Source organism: Leopardus geoffroyi, chromosome B1, assembly GCF_018350155.1.
Source record: "Leopardus geoffroyi isolate Oge1 chromosome B1, O.geoffroyi_Oge1_pat1.0, whole genome shotgun sequence".
In the NCBI taxonomy this organism is placed as follows: Eukaryota; Metazoa; Chordata; class Mammalia; order Carnivora; family Felidae; genus Leopardus; species Leopardus geoffroyi.
Window position 1 is genome coordinate 55,889,604 of NC_059327.1, and position 22,057 is coordinate 55,911,660.

The window sequence follows — 22,057 nt, forward strand, 5'->3', positions numbered from 1 at the left end:
TTTAATTGTATACAAAGGGGTATACAAAATGTTATATCCAAAATGGGGTTAATATCAATAATCTATAAAGAATTCATACAACTCAACAACAAAACAAACAATCTGATTTTAAAATGGCCAGAGGAACTGAATAGACATTTTTCCAAAGAAGACATACAGATGGCTAACAGATACATGGAAAGATCATTAATCTTCAGGGAAATGCATATCAAAACCACAATAAGATAGCACCTCATGCCTATCAGAATGACTAGTATAAAAACAAACAAACCAACAATAAATAAATAACATTTGCAGGAAAGGATGTAGAGAAAAGGGAACCTCTGTACACTGTTGGTAGGAATGTTACTTGGCACAGCCACTATGGAAAAGAGTATGGAAGTTCCTCAAAAAATTAAAAATAGATCTATCATATGATCCAGCAATTCTACTTCCGATTATTTATCTGAAAAAAATAAAAACACTAATGCAAGGAGACATATGCACCCCTATGTTTATTGCAGCATTATTTACAATAACCAAAAATGGAAGCCACCTAAGTGTCCACCAATAGATGAATGGATAAAGAACATAAACAATGGAATGTAATTCAGCCATAAAAAAATGAAATCTTGCCATTTGCAACAACATGGATGGGCACTGAGGGCACTATGCGAAATGAAATAAGTTAGACAGAGAAAGACAAATACTATATAATTTTGCTTATATGTGGATCTAAAAAACAAAAACAAATAAAACAAAATAGAAACAGCCTCATAAATACATAGAACAAGCTGGTTCTCAGAGGTGAGGGAGAATGGGTGAAAAAGGTGAAGGAGTTTAAGAGTTACAAACTTCCAGTTATAAAATAAATAATTCACAAGATTAAATGTACAGCATGGAGAATATAGCCAATCTTATTGTAATAACTTTTTATGGTGACAGATGGTAACTAGACTTATGGTGATCATTTTATAATGTATATAAATGTTGGATCAACATGTTGTACACCTGAAACTAATGTAATATTGTATATCAACTATGCAATAGGAAAGAGGTAACTGATCACTCAAGGATATTGTGCACACAATGACATGAGCTGCAGGTGGTGAGTGAAACCCTGAGGGGCACCAATGTTCAAGGAGAATATAGAAAAGAAAACCATGAAAATCCTGAGAAGGAATGACTGTAAAAGCACACTCTGAACGAGAAGGAGGGGTACAACCAATATCAAATGACGCAAAGAGATCCAATACTAAACTATTATTACATAATCAATTTATTCTTTTCTAAATAAAATGATTTATTTAATTAAACTAAATAAACTAAATTATAAATTATTTGCTCAAATTATTCAATTAATTATTAAATCCTCACATAAGGAGCTCATTGGATTCCATAATACTCCTAATTCCAATTTTTAAAAATGCTTTTAATGTTTCTTTATTTTTGGTAGAGAAAGAGAGACAGAGACAGAGACAGAGACAGAGTGTGAGCAGAGGAGGGGCAGAGAGAAAGGAAAAAACAGAATCTGAAGCAGGCTCCAGGTTCTGAGCTGTTAGTACAGAGCCCGATGGGGGACTCGAACCCACAAATCGTGAGATCATGAACTGAGCCGAAGTCAGACACTTAACAGGCTGAGACATCTAGGTGCCCCTCCTAATTTCAATTTTTAATGGTAGATGTACAGCTTCAGAATCATCTATATGAAATCATGGACACACCAAAGGTCTATGAAGATAATATGTTTGTTCTTTGTGAAGGTTTACAGCATCTTTCCACCACTGTGCTACAACTCTTCAAAGGTAACAGTTTTACAGGAAGGAAATGATTATTTTTAATAATATCTAATAATCTAAAAAGCATAGAATTAATTCTGTACTCAAATTTGTTGGAGACAGAATTAGAGGTCATCCACTTCAATTCCAGCCTTTTAAAGCAAAAACAATAATGGCCAAAATTAATTGAGTGCTTACTTGTACCCACTCCACTTTTAATTGCTTTACATGTAGAAACACAATTTCCCAATGAGTATATGTCAAGTGAGATAACTTTTTCATGGTTACAAAGCCAGTAAAAGCAAAGCCACAATCCAAACTTAGGATGTTGTCCAGATAACCTACTTCACCACTACCACTTGTGACAGAAAAGGAAAGGTGGAGTCCCTTGCTGATATGTCTAGTAGGTTTTCAGAATGAAATATGACCCATGGTCCCTTCCTTCCTCAAACACCCTGTCCCATTTTCTGCCCCTTCTTATTCACTGTTGCTAAAATAAGATAATGAACCACATTTTCAAACATTGAAATGAACAGAACATGCTGATATTATTCATCATGCATTGTCTTGGCAAAAGCTTATCCTGGGTTCAATTCTGACTGAGTATAGCACCATAACCCATAGGCATTTTCTCAACCCTACCAGGTCTGAAGCCCAGCATTAATGGGAGGTACTGTGGCAATTTTGTTTCACCATGCACATTGGACTTCAGCTCTCTTGTACATTTTCCCTGATCTTAAAATGGAAAGCAGCTTAAGGAATTTAAAAAGATTTGCTGTATCTGTTACTAGTGATGCTTTATAATGTCTCTCACCAGAAAAGAGACTTCGCCATACGAAATCATCAGAAACACTCTTGACCTACAGTGTTAAAGGTTCTAAATTTACCATCAAGTATTACTTATTTTGCAGTGTAGACTAAGTCAGTTTCCCTAAAATTAGCAGAATGGGTTGCCCTTTTATTTAAAAAAAATTTTTTAACATTTATTCATTTTTGAGAGACAGAGAGAGACAGAGCATGGGTGAGGTAGGAGTAGAAAGAGAGAGACACAGAAACTGAAGCAGGCTCCAGGCACTGAGCTGTCAGCACAGAGCCCGACGCGGGGCTTGAACTCACTAACTGCGAGATCATGACCTGAGCTGAAGTTGGACGCCCAAACCATCTGAGCCAGCTAGGTGCCCCTATAGGTTAACCTTTTAAATTCTGAAATAGGTAAAACCAAATTCTATGGTTCAAATTAACGACACAAGAAACAATAGGTGCTAGTGAGGATGCAGAGAAAGGGGAACCCTCTTGCATTGTTGGTGGGAATGAAAACTTGTGCAGCCACTCTGGAGAACAGTATGGAGGTTTCTCAGAAAACTAAAAATAGAAACACCTTATGATCCAGCAATTGCACTATTTGGTATTTACTCAAAGGATACAAAAATTCAGATTCCAAAGGATACACGCACCCCGATATTTATAGCAGCATTATCTACAATAGCAAAACTATGGAGAGAACCCACGTGTCCATCAACGGATGAATGCATAAAGAAGATGTGGTATGTGCTGATAGCGCAGAGCCTGACTCAGGGCTAGAACCCATGAACTGTGAGACCATGACCTGAGCAGAAGTTGGACGCTTAACCGACTGAGTCACACAGGAGCCCCAGAAGCTGCAGATACTTAGAGACTTGGATCTTGGGGATTATACATCCCTGAATCTGGCCATCATTATGACTTTTCCTTTTGATTCATCCATTAATCCTTTTGCAGTGAGAGACCTATGTGGTTTTAGAAGATGACCATGTCACCTATGGTCTTAGATAATTCATCAGGACTGCCATGCCATTTGGCTCTCTTTAGGGCTTCATACTAATGTATAGGGATCTTGAGTGGGGGAAAACACATAGCTTAGCTAGCAAAAGCAGTATGTTCAGGGATTCCTAGAAGCTTACCATACCACTGAAAGTCATCTTGCTACGACATGTTTTGGACTCAGCTTGTTTTTGTTTCAATGGAGGTACTTCCACCCATGCATACGTCACCTTTCATAAAGAAGTGTGATTAAGGTGCACATAAAGGCTAATTAGCGTCAAGCAATTTAGGGTAATCTCAGATGTTTATAGAAGTGGCCTAGGAAGGCTATGTGCCCTGTACCTAGGAACCAAGGGTCAGTATGATACATTGAGTCTCCTGGGATATTATTTTAAGGTCACTCCTGTGGGAGAATGAAGCCACAGCTCTAAGAAAAATCTGAACTTTGAAGTCATACCCCCCACTGGGAGAATATCTGACTAAAATTTAATAAACCTGTGCTGACTCACAGTACTCAATGTATTTCTTATTACTTAAAAAATATTGCTACAACTACTTTAAGATTTTTCCAAAGATCAAAAACAAGTTCACAGAACTTTGGAAACTGAAATTTGTCTTTTTGTACATATAGATATTTTTTTTTTGTCTGACTTGGGTCTTAAGAAGTTATTTCGTTCGTCATCATTTCATGAAGATTATTCATGGCTAAAAGATAAATATTATAATTTCTTGGAGCATGTAGCAATGGTTTAGATCTTCAAGTTTGAAATAGTCACGGATTATCCTCCTCTCTGTATTGGGTGACTTCATTTTCCTACCCTTTCCAGTTTAGAGACAGTTTTTCTCAAAAGCGAAAAAGAAAGTAGTGAAATTATGTCTTGTTTCTCTAAGTTCCTGTCATACTTAATCCTTTCTAAGATTCCAAGACCTGAAAGTGGCAAAGCTGGGACTTGAAATCAAGCCTTCCTAATACTTAAGCTGTGAACGACTCACAGTGCTTCGATGTATCCTTTGACTTTATAGGTTCTGCACTACTCGGTAGTATAAAATAAATAAATATTTCCTTTTCTTCATAGAGTCCTTAATTTATTTTCTAAGAAGTAATGTTTCAAGTTGGGGAAATGTAACCAATCTGAAAAAAAAATCAATTACTTAACTTTAATTTCAGAGCCCAAATGTATCCCCATTAAATTAGAAATGGCCTTAATAATTCTGCAGCAACAGAATATGTAGAAATTAAAATGATAAGTTACAGAGCTAGAATTTCTTCAAGATATAAAATTAAGCTTTCCTTTGTCATTGCCCACTATAGCACTGAGGTCAGGGTTTTCTGCTCTTTGAGGCAGCCAGTAGTTTTTCAAAAAGCTTGTAGATATACATTCTATGTAGAGTTCTTACCCTGGTTTTAGTAGACCAGGCAGAAAAGAATGGAAAAATAAATAATGTTTATCTAATTAATGTCCAATCCAATGGCAGATATTTGCCCAGTCATGTCCCCCTTCAATCCCAGACTAGCTTCTCTCCGTCCTGGAAAGACTCTCATCTTTTAGGCACATTTTGCACTAGAGTGGCCCTGGGCAATCTTGCCAGTTTCTTCGTTTCTACGCAGTGAAGTAACTGTTAGGCTACCTAACTTTGGAACGATACATCCGGAAGAAAGATATAATCAGATGACCTACAGAAGGCCAGCCTAATACCCACTCATTCATTCTATTTTGCATCAGTCTGTGAAGCTACATGAAACACATATATGTTTTATGGCCCATTTTACTGCCTTGTGAGCCTTTCAGAATGTTAGAAACACTGTTTTCTGTGTGAGGAAGGTTCTGATTGGCACCCTGTAGTCTTAGAAGACCATTGTGGATACTGAAATTTGGAAGTTCAGGTCATTATTATTCTCATGAATCCTCCATTCCAATACTTGTATGTACACAGTGAAATGATGGTTTCTATTATGATCCTGATCCTAAGGCAAAAAATGGGTAATAAATTAGATTCAATTATCTAGAGTGTCTACATAATTGTAGTACAGTTTTATTAAATTAAAGATAGTTATCAGAATGGTTCCTGTTTCTCAGAATTAGATGTCTGAGAAAACTACAGAGGAGAGAAAGCCTGCACACCTGAGCACAAAATCTGTTCATTTTGGTTTTGTCTAGCATTTATCTAAGCATATAAAGTTGACCTACTCTGTGACCTACAAGGTCACCTTTCTGAGTCTTCATTCATTTATCTATAAAATGTTACAAATGTACCATGTCACTTACAAATTCCTTCATCTCAAGATCCTATCGTTCTATTGTGGAATTGTTCCTCAGCTGACATAAAACATCTAATTTGTATTAGAATTTTGTTGAAACGTGTTTCATAAACACAAACGTTTGACGTTTAAAACTTGTCAGCTTAGCAAAGACCTTGACCGATGAGAGATTAATAATTTTCTAAGTAAATGCTGTCATTCAAGAGTAAGGAGTGTGAAAATGGGTACAGGAAACCTCATTTAAAATGGAGTCAAAAATCCCTGAAGGGGGCGCTCTCACAGACATGCCATTGTTTGAAGGCTGCATAACCATCAGGAAGAAAGATATGAATTATCTTGACAAGGGAGGGCATTTTTCACATAGGGATTTCATCTCGTGCTTTTAAGAAAAAGAAGGAAGATCTCTAAATGCTGTAGCAACAACACGATAACCACTACTAAAGCCAGTGAGAAACCACCACAACCTGGAACTCTTAATTTTCTCCAAAGAACTTTTGTTTAAAACAACCCATCTCAATTTCCTCCTAAAATCTAATAAAGGCTGGCTTTCCCTTTGTCTCTTCAGGCTTGTCTATGGTTTACCATAGGTTGCTTGTCCTGAATTGCAATTCTCCTGCTATTCCCAAATAAACTCATTTTGCTAGGAAAATAACTGGCTGTTTTATTTTTGAGCTTGACAGGATGAAATATTTGTGCGTTTTTGCATTGTGTCAATGCAGTGATTTTTTAAAAATTAAGAGCAGATGGATATTTAGACATCAAAAAGAGCTGTTTGAAATACTGAACACTGTATTATTAAAACTCACCAGCTGAGGTTTGCTGACAAGAGGAATAATCATAAAACATAACCTTTTATTTCATCAGAGAAAGTTATGCCTTCCCAACATCTGAAGCCCAATATCCATAAAATGGTTTCATACAAGTGACATCCTACTCGAAACAGCTGTCTGCAAGGAAAATAAATGGGATTTAATCTGCCATAAAATGAATTGCACAATTTATTTTTCTTGAGGAAGTCATGCCTTTGTGACATCGGTGAGCTGTAACAGTTTTGCTTTGAAAAGAAGCATCTCTTTCTAGCCAAACCCATATTAATTCAACCATGTGGAGTTTTCCTCCAGAAAAAGCAGATTGGCTTCCCACCACCTGATGATGGGAGTTGCCGTCCTCCACCTTTAAAAGCACCGATTTAAAACATGAGCCCTAAATAACTATTTAAGCCAGAGATAGAAGGGTTTTAAGATGCCTGGCTATTAAGTACAAAATATATAAAAACTGTCACTCAGCCACTTAATGTCCTACAAAAAATGACTATTTCATATGCTTCAAGTTAATGTTTAAGAGAACAAAACTGTAAGAGAACAAAATGATAGAAAAATGATAGTTCAGATTTATCATATCTTCAAAATAAAAATATTTAAAAAACTTGAGAGAATCATAGAGCAAACATAAATATTTATAACCCCAAAGTTGACTTACTATTCTATTTGGGTATTTTAAAAGACATCTAGCAATAGGGGTATGGTATGGTAGAGCTAAGGTTTTAAATTTTTTTTTTTAATGTTTATTTATTGTTGAGAGAGCATGAGCAGGGGAGGGAGAGACAAAGAATCCAAGCGGGCTCCAGGCTCTGAGCTGTCAGCACAGAGCCCAACGTGGGGCTCGAACTCAAACTGAGATCATGACCTGAGCCAAAGTCAGATGCTCAACCGACAGAGCCACGCAGGCGCCCCAAGCTAAGGTTTTAATTTATTTCATTCATTTAAGTACACAAAATATTTTTTTAATGACAAAGGAAAAGAAAGCCACAATAACACAATTTTTAACTGTGAAATCTATTCTAATAATGTATGTGATATCTAACATACAGTTCAACCAGACAATGAAACTTAGGTTTGCTTCTTCATTCTATCATACATTTTCTAAAATATTTATGTTCAAAATTAGCCTAAAAGCATTTCATTCTGATGACTACCTTTTCTCAAACTACATTCTCACATGCTACAATAGAACATTTTAAAATAGTTTTTGTCAAAATTAACCACATTATCTATTTGAATGGAAATTTCCACAAGCATACCTTTGTAAAGTAAATATAAATCCTGCTGAAACTGAAATTAATTTAATCACATTTAGCTATATTGTTACTTTCTTTAGAGGGCAGAAGAATATAATGCCTGCAAGAAATTTTTTTTAGTGCTCTGAAACTACCAGTGCTAGTGTTACAAATTCATCAAGAATAACTTAACATATGCCTTTATAGTATCTCAAGGTCCTTTATTTTAATCTGCAAAACAAGCACCTACTTCAAATAGGCCTTTGCTAGATAAATAAGGGATTCTAATAGTAATCGTGAGGACTGTCAATGTGTGTATAACCCTCAGTAACATTCCTGAAGACTGGAGAGATTATTCACATTTGCTGTAGAGAAGAAAAAGGAGACAACAAAATGCTACTTTAAACATTAAGGCGAAGGTAAGGCTCACTAAGAACACATAACTCCCATTATTTTAGTCAGCTAAATTGTTTACATGGACATGGACATCATGTGAGATTGGATTTTTAATTTAAAAGTAGAGAGATAGAAATCCCAAAGTGCTTTGCCTGCTGAGACAGATCCTATCAAGGCATATTCTGCCACTGGTGGGTAATACTCATATTTTATGAATACAAAAAGATTTTTTTATGAGTTAATTTTGTATTTTGTAAGTTCCAAAACTTACTCTTGTAGTTTATAGGCTCATTTTCCTCTGACCTTGAGAACACATTACTGTTCTATGTTCATATTTATGACGCTGGGATACAGTGCCACTCTATGTTTTGACTCCCTTTCAACCACAAATGCTAAACTAATTGGTAAAACAGAACTATTTTATTAAAACTATCCATTTTGCCATTAAGCAATATGATATTCAAATTTACCAGCAGAAATCAGAATAGCTTTCTTTCCACTCTTTAGCAAGTGATGCTGAATTTCTAAATAGAAAAATACACAATTGTATTTTACAACATTTTCTTAGTTCCTGCTACTTATTAGTATCTAAAACCGATTCTTTATTTTAAAGTACAATTATCCTTACAGTTTAAAGTATGAATATTAGATCTAAACAATTCCAAGATGCATCACAGTGACTAGTTCTTAATAAATCTGAGACATAAAAATCACATGTCTCTTAGTCTAGTAGAGTATCTGATGAAATACCAGCACTAAAACATTTTTGTTGACTGTCATCTAAGAATCTTTATATGCACTTTAGTGTTAGTATTTTATCATATAAATAGAAATGCACTACCATTCTTTATCTATTTTATGACCTTTTCACACTGATGATATCTTCCAACTTCAGATAGTTATAAAACATGTGCTAACTGATTTGTCTGCTTATGGAAACTTGCCTTAATGTACACTTGGAGACTATTTGAGTAAAAGAGAACCAAATTCAAGACTCATCATTACCATTTGTGAGGTGATTTAAAATAGTCTCACTATTTTAAAGATTTACAAACACTTTCAACCATGTGAGGAATTTGAAATTTTTATGGTAATATGGATCTTTACAGAAATTGCTTTGCTATTGGTTGGTAATATATATATTTCTATATAAGCAATATATATGATAGATATACAAATATATATTTCTTTTCCATTTTCTGAACTTGGCATGGAAATTACTGAATGAATCCAATGCAAAATAGATCTACAAAATGCTAGGAAGAGAAGGAAAATTGGCAAGAGGGAAGAATGGCAATAACCTAAAACTAAACATAAAATGCTATAAAATGAATTCATCAGAAGATGGAGGAAATGTCTACAAATTTGTGAAAATGCAAAAATCTATCAAAGAAATATAATATCAAATGTAAAATTAATATCTAAAATAATGTAGAGATAATGTTACAGAATTTCCCTCCCAATGTTTCCTTACAGATTTATAAATCCAATATCAATTGCAAAGTAGGCAATAAAAACAAATAGAAAAATTTGTTTAAATAAGATACACAAAAAACAGGACATTTTGAAATTAGGCTATTTATGCATTCATATCACTCAATGAAGCTTTGGCCCCAATTCTGAAATACATGAAAGTTATTCTGAAGCTTTGATTCATATAAAAATTACACAAAGATCATGTTGAAATAAAGATTTTGATATGGATGGAGCCTGAGAGTCTGCACTGCTAATAAGCTTTCATCGTGGTGCTGATGCTGCTGGTCCGTGGGCCACACTTTGAGGAACAAGGATTTATGCTATCTACAGGAAAGTACACTGGGTTTCTTAAAATTGCTGGCTTTGCTAGATTGGGAGGATTATTTCTAGTTTCGGATTTTCCCTCCAACTAGTACATGGAACATAGCAGATCTTTGTGAATCTGAAATATTCAACTCCTACCTTTCCTGACCAGCTCTGGAATAAGCAGGGGCAAGAGGGAATGAGTGTGTGTGTGCCTGTTTTGCGTGTGTGTACCCAGTGCCCAGTTGTACCCCCATACTTGCATTAAGGGAAAGGTGTCAGCAACTCTCCCGTGACTATCCTAATGTGAACTTGCATTCATCTAAGCACACAAAGTTTAGAGAATTGTCAGGTTCAAATATGCCCTATCTCTGAGGTTAAGCCCCAGCTTATTTCACACATTTCAACATTTTTCCATGTGGATGCTGTTAAGGTTGCCTGGAATTTGGAGATAAGTCCAGGATTAGTCCTGCTTTAAAGTCATCATGAAGCCTTGTTATAGGCCTCAAGTTAAGTTGTTAAATGTATTTCTGAGAGCTTACTGGGAAAAAAAAATAATCACATTCACTAACTTTGGCGATCTTCAGGTAGCAAAAACATAATGTTGTGGAAAACTTTCCTGCAGACCTGTACCTTCATGTTTCTGTAGACAGAGGGCTTATGATAGGAGGCTGAAACAATATTCTGTTTACCAAGCTTGCTTTAGGAAGAATATGTAAAACAAGAAGGGCTGGAAAAGGGCGTGTACTTTTTGTTTTTTAATTTTGATAACTGGGTCAACCCTATTCAAGCAGATTTTTAAAAAACACTTTGTAATATTCGTAATTACTCTATAATTATGAAATATTTTGGTGGTTTTTTCTCTACTGCTATGAAAACTACTACTACAGAATTTGCCAATTACTAGATCGCTTACATTTTTTGGAACTCTGAATTCCAAGTGATACTAAACTTGTGCTATTAAAATAGCCAACATGCTGGCTTCTCTCGTTTTATTTATTTTTTACATATATAGCTATTCTATTGACCTAGAGGACATAAAATATAAGGCAGTAATATTTGATTAAGTTTTGTCAAAATTGTATTGCCTGCGGCCAAAGGACATTGCAGAATATCCAGTAGAAGAACCATAGTGCAAAAGTGTTTAGATATATACTGAACAGACTGGAAATTGGAACAGAGTTCTGAAAATAAATATAAAGTAAAACATTTCAGAAATAATTTTCTAAAGGAAGCCAAAAGCCCCTATCTTCCCACACTTTAAATTTTATCTGGCCTACTTAGTTTGATTTTTAAAGAATTGGTGAAAAGACTCTGCATGTTGCAGGCTTACAATTTCTGTGTTGTCTACATAAATGTATAAGTATACTTTCAAGTATAACAATTTTTAAAGCATAGCTAGAGATAGGATCAGAATAAAAAGGAGCAGGAAAACTGTCTCTGTCTTAGAGGCTCTGTAAACAAGAGATGTCTTAAGATATCTTCCCTCTCATATAATGGAGAAAATAAACTTGAAAGGAATTTTGATAAACACTCATGTAAGGCCTCTCCTATAATATAGGTGGGTAACATGCTCTTTTACCCTCCTTTTGATAAACCTCTACAGTGTAGTTTTTCTTCCACATCTGTAGTAAGTTACTTGCTTATTGGTAAATTTTGATTTTTTAAATGTTAAAGCAGACTTAATTTTTCTAACATGCTATGAATTACCACAATTTGTCTTCACAACCCCTCTGACTTCTGTTCCTTCTGGAGATGATAGGTGGGTAGATGGATGAATGGATGGATGGATGGATGGATGGATGGATAGATAAATGATTAAATTGAGAAGATCTCCACAAAAAAGTATGGAGACTTTTTATATTATAATAGTAAGAGAGTATTTGATGAGTAGAAATAGTTGAGAGCAATTACTCTATTTTGCAGTGCACAATTTGTTCAACCATCCAAGGCAGCTCTCCATCCTGACCTCTCTATGAGGAATTACTCAAATAACTAAGAACTTATCTCCATTTTGATAAAAAAATCTAAGACACAGAACTCATTAATCTGATGTCATATAGTTAATAGTTGGTGTTAGAATTGTAGCTTGTGTTTGTCATGTTAATTTTATGATTTCCCATAATTCAGGAAGCAGGACTGATGATTCTTAGGTCCACCTAAATCCTCATATTTTGTCAGAGGAGACTTTTTTTAATTAAAACAAAAATTTGGAAGGAGAGTCTTTCCTGTTACATGCAACTTTAGAATTATGAAGTATTCTGAGAGATTATAGAACTATTTTTATCACTTATTTCTTTCAAAGTTTACTTTTACACATATTGACAATTTAACACAATAAAAAGCAATATTCAAAAAATTTAACCTTTTGAAGGTTTAATGATCATGAAATAATACTCTTGACTTGATAGTTTATAGGAATACAATATCTATATTAAAGGCTTAACAAAACATTAAAATAATTGTTATCTTTAAAAATGTCCAATAGAAAAGTCAAAATCACCATTACTATCCTAAATATTATTTTTTTCTGTTGTTCTACTTCCCTAACACTAATTATATTAACAATCTTCTGTAACTTACTTCCCAGGGGACATTATATGCAGAAGGATAGTCCATCAAAGTTGCTATTGTACAAAAGATGACAGGGAATTGAAGTCAAGACAAATGCAGATGCCACTATTTTCTCCCCCTTAAAAGATGTTCAATTAAAAAATGCCTCTGAGAACATTCAGCAAAAAATGCTCTGTAAACCACAATTTTCTGCTACCAAATGTTTCCTACTGTATTACCCACAGGTCAAAATTCCACTGTAATAAACAGTTTACCAAGACGAAGTTAATTATGTAGAAAACGCTCCATAGATACACTATCTTATTTCTCTTAGTACCAGTCAACCACAAAAGACCATTTATCTGGTGATGTGCAGTCCCACATCTTTCTTCCTCATTTTCATTCTTTTATTTAAAAGCAAAGTTTAAAGTTTTACCTGTAACACATTAAATGCTTATTTTTAGCCTGGGGTATTAATGACTACTTTGAAATAAGCAGTCTCAATTAGAAAAAAAAAAAAAAAAAGAAATCAATGTGTTATTTAAATTAATTTTTTAAGTAATAAATTTCAGTTTTAGACACTGGCTTGCATTCTTGGGTAGGGTTGAGTGCATATCTACCTTAGCAATACAAGGCAAAAATTGCTTTGAATCAACCTAAATTACCAAGTGAGTAGTTTACTATTTTAATGGAATGATGTTAGATAATCTCATTTTTGTCATATAAATTTCAACACAAATTAATATTAGGTAAATCATGACTTAGTATTTGAAGCATATCATTCAAGACTGGAACTCTGTTAAAGAAATCTTAAGATTAACACACTGAGCAATTTTACTTACACAGAATTTTTAGATACTATGAAGAAACTGACATTTTTTCTTCAAATGAAATTTCCAAAACTTTAATTAACCCACTTGATTTCAAGATGTTTTCTCTTGTGAGGCATAAGAATAATATGCAATTAAACTCTTTTACTGCCTTTTTTCTTACAGTAAAGCATAGCTCTTTCATGCAATGGAATATAAGGTAGAACATTGTATTCCCAAATAGATCAACATCATTAGAAAACGTTTCTTCCTGTCCACTCACATCAGCCAAGAAAGAGAAACTTTCCTTTCCTTTGAGAACAATTCTCACATTTAGACCAACTATGATCAATGAAGCCCTAATCTCAAGAAACTTTCCATAATTTTATTCCCCTCTTATAAACCACATGATGTTTCTCAGAATGGTAGGTATATTAAAGCTTATGTCAAATTTTCTAATACATACCAGACTTTTTGGTTTATTGTTCAGATATGACAAAATAGCTAGAATTGCCAAATAAAAATATTTGTGTTACTTACAACTTCTAGTATTTATGAAGTGACAAGCACAGACTAGAGTATACCATACTGGTAAATAATAGAGCAGATGTTCCTCAGAAACAAGAACAGATTTTATAAATCTACTGGAATATCTCCCCATTCATATGTACTTACAATAGCATATTTTGCAGTATTTGTTCTGAAGCTGAAAGTAGAATTTGGGGCATTTTGCCAATACCTATCTAATTTACAACAGAAATGTAATTCAGATTTTCTTATAGTTCCGCAAATGACACCAATACCTTCTCATCCATTGGCCAACACTTATGAAATCACAACACAGACAAAACTTCATAATCACCTTTCAGATAGAATTAGAAATATCACAATAATCTTCTGGCATTTTTTAAAGCCTGTAATGATTACATAGGTAATAACAGAATATCATTAACTGTATCTTACCTCTATCACTGAAGTCATCTACTAGAATGATTTCTGCTATCAGACTCTCTGGGGTTCGGTTAATTATACTGTGGATAGTACGCAGGAGTGAAGTCCAACCTTCATTATGAAATGGGATAATGATGCTGGTGTTTGGCAGCCTTTCCAGGTACATCTTGTGCTTACAACTGGAGATGACATAGAAAGAAAAAAGCAATGTCAAATGCAAAACTATAGTGTATCTTACACTGCTATTTACTCACTGTGTTATCCAACATCTGTGAAAAACTGGACTTTGTCTAATACTTTTCCAAACAGAGCTTGTACATAATAACAATTACTCTGTTCATTCATGGAATTCATTAATTATCCCTTTCACATGTGCTCTTACTGAAATAATTATTTATCATTTTTTGTATCAGGGATTCAAATACTAGGTAAGAAGTGCATTGAAATGTTATGTTCTTGTTAAGGTACACTTTTCTTACTGTTACCTAATAGTAATCTGAACACTTTTTACGAGTTAAAATTGTTTCCATTTGGCACATGGTTAAGGTTTAGATAGGTTTCCTGAGAAGTTCTGGAAATCCAACTTCTATAATTATGCTTAGTTGATCAGTTTTGGTTGTGGTATGTTTCAATGGCTGGGTAACATTTAAGTTCTACAAGGAAAACACAGTCTTACAATGAAATAAATGAAGATTTAATCTTAAATAAGCATATACTGATACAACTACATAATAAGATTACTTTAAGATCCAAGCCAGACATTATCACATTTCTTGTGGAAATTTTAACCAGAAATCCCATGTAGCTTTATTCATTATGAAAGAAATCCAAGATATCAAAAAGAATGTAGGCTTTAACTTTTGGCATAGTTAAAAGCAATTTATTATGTGTAATTGCTATTTTTACATATTTATGATTTATTTAATTAATTTATAAGCCACATGAAGGCAGCAACGTGATCTCAAATCTCATGTAATTCCCAGTTCAGCAGGTCACCCAAGCTTTTTTGAGGATGATGAATTCATCTAAATTTGTGAAATTTTTGAGTTACTTCAAAACTAAAATAGGATAAAATTTCAATCAGTTATCAAATTCAATGATTTTCCTGATATGGATAACCTGATAACAAAAAAGAGAGTGGAAATCTAGAAACGGGCAGTTTCCACTTAAATGCAGAAGGATCTAAGGCTTCAGCTTTTGCCAGGACACTGGCTACTATTTCGTCTAGAGGAGGAAACAAACCATAGCAGGATTTGAAGTATGCTTAGATTCTACCAAGATGTATATACATGCACCAGAACATTCAAAACATTACTTAAAATATTCTTTCCAGTTGTTTCAACACTTTGTTTTACTATGATCTCAAAAGGATATATTAAATACTGCTGTGGAGCTACGGATCTACAATAAGAGATGTTGCCTTACAGCTTGGGAAAACATGACAATGTAATTAAAGCCAGCAAAATTAACTATCCTAGAAAATAAAATAAAATAAAATATTTTAGTTATATAATTTGAAAATACAAACATTTCCTTTTTTATTGTGTCCATTTATTAATTTTTAATCTCAGTGTTTACTATTTATAACAATATCTATAAAACAAGGAGATTTTGATGTTTTAAAATAGGATGAAAAGAATTAGAGAGAAATATTAAAATAATACCATGAAATGGGCATTAAATGCTAGGAAAAAAACCCTGAAATTCATTTTAGATCAAACAAAATGGTTAAAAAAATATATAACAGCATATGAAACAGTGATTTCTAAGGACGTATTGTGAGCTGGATGCTGTCACATAAAATGCACAAGTCTGGAAAAGCGTGCTAAAGTAATTCAACACACCTTGTTATAATTATGTACAGTCACCCATTCTTCTCAACAAAGCCAAAGACCCAAGCTTCACTATATCAGTATTCAGGATAATTGCACCTACTCTTGCAAACCATCATACCTAACAATGCTCTAGGAATGCAACTGATATTCCCAAAAAGGCAAATTAGTTTTTAATCATTAAGGTGAGACATTATACATATCACGTGCTTATTAAGAAAGAATTGCACTCAGAGCAATACCCTATAAGCAATCAATAGTGACATTTAACAGCTGTATATAATCTATTCAGAAAATAGGCAGACACAAAAGGATGCAAGATTGATCGTATGCAAATAAGGCTTGCCTTCATAGAAATGTTTTCAATTGTTTCTATCTCTGTGAGCTCAAACTATTACCACACATAAGTAAAAAGATCTCTACTACTCATTCATTAAGTCACAATGATCTGCTGAGGTCTGACAGAAGCCAGGATCCAAAATGGAAATACAACAATGAACAAAACCTAGTCCCTGAGTTCAAGAGGTTTGTAATAGAATAGGAGATATAGAATGGTAAGTAGAGTTTAACAGGATGCTATAGGATATTTAAGAGAGCCCCCTGACAGTGTTACAGAAATTCAAGTGAGAGCTGAAGGTGGTCTGCAAAGACAGGTTCAACATATATTTAGGAACAGAGCTGACATGACTTGGTAACTGGGAGAAGTAGTTTAAGGAGGACTCCCATGTTTTAGACACGGGCAATCGATCTTATGAAACACAGAGGGAGGGAGGCAAACCATAAGAGACTCTTGAATACAGAGAACAAACTGAGGGTTGATGGGAGGATGGGGGAGAGGGTAAAATGGGTGATGGGCATTGAGGAGGGCACTTGCTGGAATGAGCACTGGGTGTTGTATGTAAGTGATGAACCACGGGAATCTACCCCCAAAACCAAGAGCACCCTTTACACACTGTATGTTAGTCAATTTGACAGTAAAGTATATTAAAAAAGAAAAGAAATACAGACTGATATAAAAACATAGTGTGTGAGGGGCACATCTCAGGATTGCAAGGCTTGAGGGCGAGGGTGAGTTCAATTCTGACCACGTTAAGGTTGAAGTGTCAAATATCCTGCTGAACACAGCAATTATCTATATGGTATATACATTTATTTGTCTTATGTATGTATGTATTTATGTATCTATGTTAATATATATGTTTTTGGCTCAAGGTGAAGATGTGTTTTACTGGAGGAACGGGCTTGTGAATGATAGGCTGTAGCAGATGATGCCAGTGGACCACCAGTATTTCCTTACCATTCACAATCCTGGTACATGCCAAAAGGAACCTCTATAAACCTCTATAGAGGAACCTCTATAACTGCAGTTAGCCAAGTGAGTGCTTTCCCTCATCTCTGAACGGAAACAGATTAGATATTCTGAAGGAAATTAATGCCCCTGGAGCAAGTATCAACCAACGAAGGAGAGACGGTGGAGAATAGACAGTCCTATGGTAAAGATAACTGTAAGATGTTTTCTATGATGTATACCAGTTTCCCAGCAAGACTGACTCTCAGGTGCCCACAGAGGTAAGCATCTTGCCAGTGTATCTTTTCACCGGCTACTTTCCCTTCCTGTCTTACTTCCTCATCCAGCCTCCCCAGGTACTTTCTGTGATTCCTCCTCAAAATTATTACAGTCAAACTTGTATCTCAGGATCTGCTTCTCAGGGAAACTGTTCTTAGACATAAGCATATAAATTGTACTGCATTTGTCACTTGTCAAAAACAGTCTCTTCAATATAAAGTGATGGCCAAAATTCTTTAAGAAACATTACTTTTGTTGTATTATGAAACTTGCAGTTTGTTACACCTGGAGATATTTTTAAATAATGTGCTTTTTAAAAAAATTATGACACATATATTTTATTCTTTCTTTCAACTTCTTAATTACTGATGATGCTCTACTCCAGGTCTTCTCCGTGCCTATAAAATACAACGATAAGGATTTTGTACAGCGTACATATAAAAATAGCCTTATCTGAATTAGCAGACTATTAGGAATAAGGTCACCTCCTTTACATGAATGGGTATAATTTATTTTTTTTTCAATTAAACCACATTGAAAAGTCACTAATATTTTGTGCTGATAATCATTTCTTATACTTAAAAATCAGACTTGATACATCACACTATCTAGGTTCACACTGATGACTTTGCCACTTCTACCTGTGTGACAATGGGCATGTTATTTAACTTCCGGAAGACTAGTTCTCTCCTTGCATTGTGGGGCAACGCAAGGGTAAAAACAAAAACAAAAAGCCTTCTCCATAATGCGTTCATGAGAATTAATTACACAATCCATGTAAAAAACTGAGTACAGTATCATATCTGATACTAGCAAGGGTTTGATAAAGACTATCATTATTGTTATTGCAGTTATTGTTTTTTTTTAATTGTTGTTATTTTACCTGTCAAGTCCTCTATAGTAGCAGGTAGGAAACTAGGAGAGACAGGAACTGCATGAGGGAAAGTGAGAGACACTTCAGATATGAAGATGAATAAATTTTGGTTTCTTCCCTTAAGGATTCACAGACCAGTAGGCAGATATATAAAATGATTTGATTCAAATGAGACAAGTGACATAATAGATGGCACTCCGCAATCAGAGCCCAAAGGAAGTATGACTAACTTTGTCTGAAAGAATTAGGGAAGTCTTTATAGATGAGTCTGTATGTGAAGAACAGATCATGTAGGATCTTTAAAGTGATTCTAAGGAATTTGGATGTTAGCCTGAAGTCAACGTGAAATATTTCACATATTGTTAGTGATGAAGAAGACAGGATCACGTTTACATATTCCTCCAGCAGCAGGGCAGACAATGGAGACAGCAGAGATGAAGCAGAAAGATTGGAGATTGTAATAGTTTGGGCAAAAGATAATGAGGGTGCTGATCTGATGTTTACACTAAGGAAAACCAGCCTCTTTGTGACAGGGTTTAATCTGATTGAATTGTATTTAGTCATTCTAGTACTTTACCTGACCAAACAAAATTGAATTTACTCCCAACCTCAGTCACTGGATTCAAGGAGTTGTGCTCTAGATGACTGCTTCTCAGCATTACTAGAAATACTGAAGCATAGCCAAGGCTTTATTAAGAATCTGTGACCTGTGTATTTTAGGCTTAATCTCAAGGCAGGTTGAGAATGGAAGTATGTTAAATACAAAGACAATGTGGCAATATGGAACTGTGTTGAAGAAATTAGTAAAAGAAGTCAAACACAATTTATACATCTATGGTTACAGATAGGTAGCAAATTTACAAAGGGAAAGTAGGGACCAATTAAAACATTTGTCACATTAAGCTTATAGGAATATGAACGAAAATGCCTGTAATTATTGCATTTCACATTGTTGTGCTATTTTAAAATAAGCATTTGCATAAAATTAACTTAGTGTTTAAGAATAGCTTAGAGATGAGCCATTAAGTAAGAGATGTTACATTACATCTTATCATCAATTTATCTAAAGAGATAGCAAAAACACTCTTCAAATTTTAAATGTACCAGAGAGACAACAGAAATAGTTTAAATTGTTTAAAAAGTTAATTGAGAGAAATGACAAATCATGAAGATATTTTAAAAAGCTAAAAATGTAATGTATAAATATTTTGCTAAGCCATTTTCATTAATGAAAATAGAAACTTTTTCATACTCTTCTATGTTTTCTCCAGACAAAATACACAAAAATTTTCTGCTAATCACTATTGGTATTTGTTAAATTGAGAGATTTAAACATTTTTGGTTTAACATTGTTTATTTTAAATATAATGTCATTCCTTTCATACTTACATTAATTTATCTTAATAATTTCATTGGTTTTACCAAAAAAAAAATGTTTTTTCAACAATAGCAACAGGTCAAACAATAAATTTTAATTGCAGATATATAAGTGCCAGACTTATCAGTATATGTATATTTTTAAAGACTTATTTGATTATTCATGTGACAAATGTCAACATTTTTACTGTGGATATTTAGCTAAACTTGCATTTGAGGTTCTTAAGTCCTTCACATTCTCCTCACCATCACCTAAACATTCTTTCTTACTGAAGGCTGACTATTTAGTTTTGTCTACACTGTCAAAACACACATTTTTAAGATTCAAATTCTTGCATTGCAAGATTTGAGTAAAATGTTTGGGTGAAAGTTTTTACATATTTCAACCTACAGGTCATTCTATGAGTTTCTTTAAAGTATGCCTTTATTTTTTGTTTTGTTGTTTGTTTTTCTATCTGCTTATATTCAATCTATCAGGCAGGATGTTATGTTGTGGTCATAAGCAACCCTAAATCCCAATGGCTCAAAACAGTGAATATTCTACCTTGCTGCTTTATTTGTTAACCACTGTTTTAGGCAGGAGAGTCTCTGCTCATTCAGTCAGTGCAAACTGCCAACATTTTTTACCACAGTTAATCACTCTGCCAGAAGTAAATGAGAACATGGATGGGTCTCATGCTGGTAAATAAATAGCCTGTCTCTAAAATGACATTTTGCTTTCTGCTTACGAGTCATTGGTCAGCATTAGTCACACAGCACAACGGCTCAGGAAATAGAATCCTATATGGTCCAGAGGAAATATAATCAGAAATATTTGGCAAATAACACTAATGAACACAGCCATTTTAGTCTTCTGCCTTCTTTTAATTAAAAAGGAAAATAAAAAGGAAAAATAGAAATTACCTGTTGAGACTACATTTAGATTAGGTTTAATTAAATCTGTTTAATTTCTTCATAGACAAAAAGTTATAATATTTGAGGTCCTGCATCTACAGAAACATAGCTGCAACCACATTTTAGAGCTGCAAATACATTTCAGAAATCATCAAGTTTAATATCTTATTTAATTGGGAATTGAGGCTCTTAGAGTTTCAGAAAGTTAAACATAAATTATTTTATAGTCAAATTAGCAAAACAGTATACTGGGTGAACAAGTGGTAGGCAATTGATCATGATGAGGCATTATTCCTGACATAAAAATTTACAATATTTTTAAAAAGTTTATTTTACCTATTTTGAGAGAAAGCGAGTGCACGTGCGAGAGAACAGTGGAAGAGGGGCAGGGAGAGAGGGAGAGAATCCCAAGCAGACTCTGTACTGTCAGTGCAGAGACAGATGCAGGGCTTGATCCCATGAACTGTGAGATCATAACCTGAGATGAAATCAAGAGTCAGATGCTAACTGACTGAGCCACCCAGTTGCCCCCAAATTTACAACTTTTTGAAAAGTATTTGTAACTCACACAGCTAGATAGCACAGAGCAAAGAATTAGAACCCAATATTCCTCATTTCTGATTATAAAATATTTTCGAAATGTCATCGTCATTCTCTTTGGCCTTTTAGATATCTCCATGTTAATCAAATCAACTAAAATTATGTAAAGACTGTAACAGTTTTTTAAATTTTTTTAATGTTTTTATTTATTTTTGAAAGAGAGACAGAACATGAGCAGGGGAAGAGCAGGAAGAGAGGGAGACACAGAATTTGAAGCAGGCTCCAGGCTCTGAGCTGTCAGCACAGAGCCTGATGCAGGACCCGAACTCAGAAACTGTGAGATCATGACCTGAGCCCATGCCAGACGCTTAACCACTGAGTCATCCAGGTGCCCCAAGACTGTAATATTTTTAAATGAGGTAGGCAATTACTGTATTAACTCATTACTTTTGTGAAATGTATAATCTATTCTCCATAAATATATTTGGAAATAAACCATTTAAGAATATATACAAATAAATGTCTATAACAAAAAATTATGATAAATTATCATTTGGAAACAGGCCCTAAAAGGGACTGGACCACTGAACCTCTAGACCATCTAGATCACTA

General features: G+C 34.3%; 1 protein-coding gene across 3 annotated transcripts in view; it reads right to left on the reverse strand.

The window, feature by feature from the left end:
* Positions 1-22,057, reverse strand: part of GALNTL6 (polypeptide N-acetylgalactosaminyltransferase like 6) — a 1,206,818-nt gene that overhangs the window by 650,661 nt on the left and 534,100 nt on the right. For all 3 annotated transcript variants that reach the window (XM_045463018.1, XM_045463030.1, XM_045463022.1), the window contains one exon: positions 14,374-14,540. In XM_045463018.1, the coding sequence (XP_045318974.1) occupies positions 14,374-14,540 (167 nt within the window). The remainder of the gene's footprint in view (positions 1-14,373; positions 14,541-22,057) is intronic.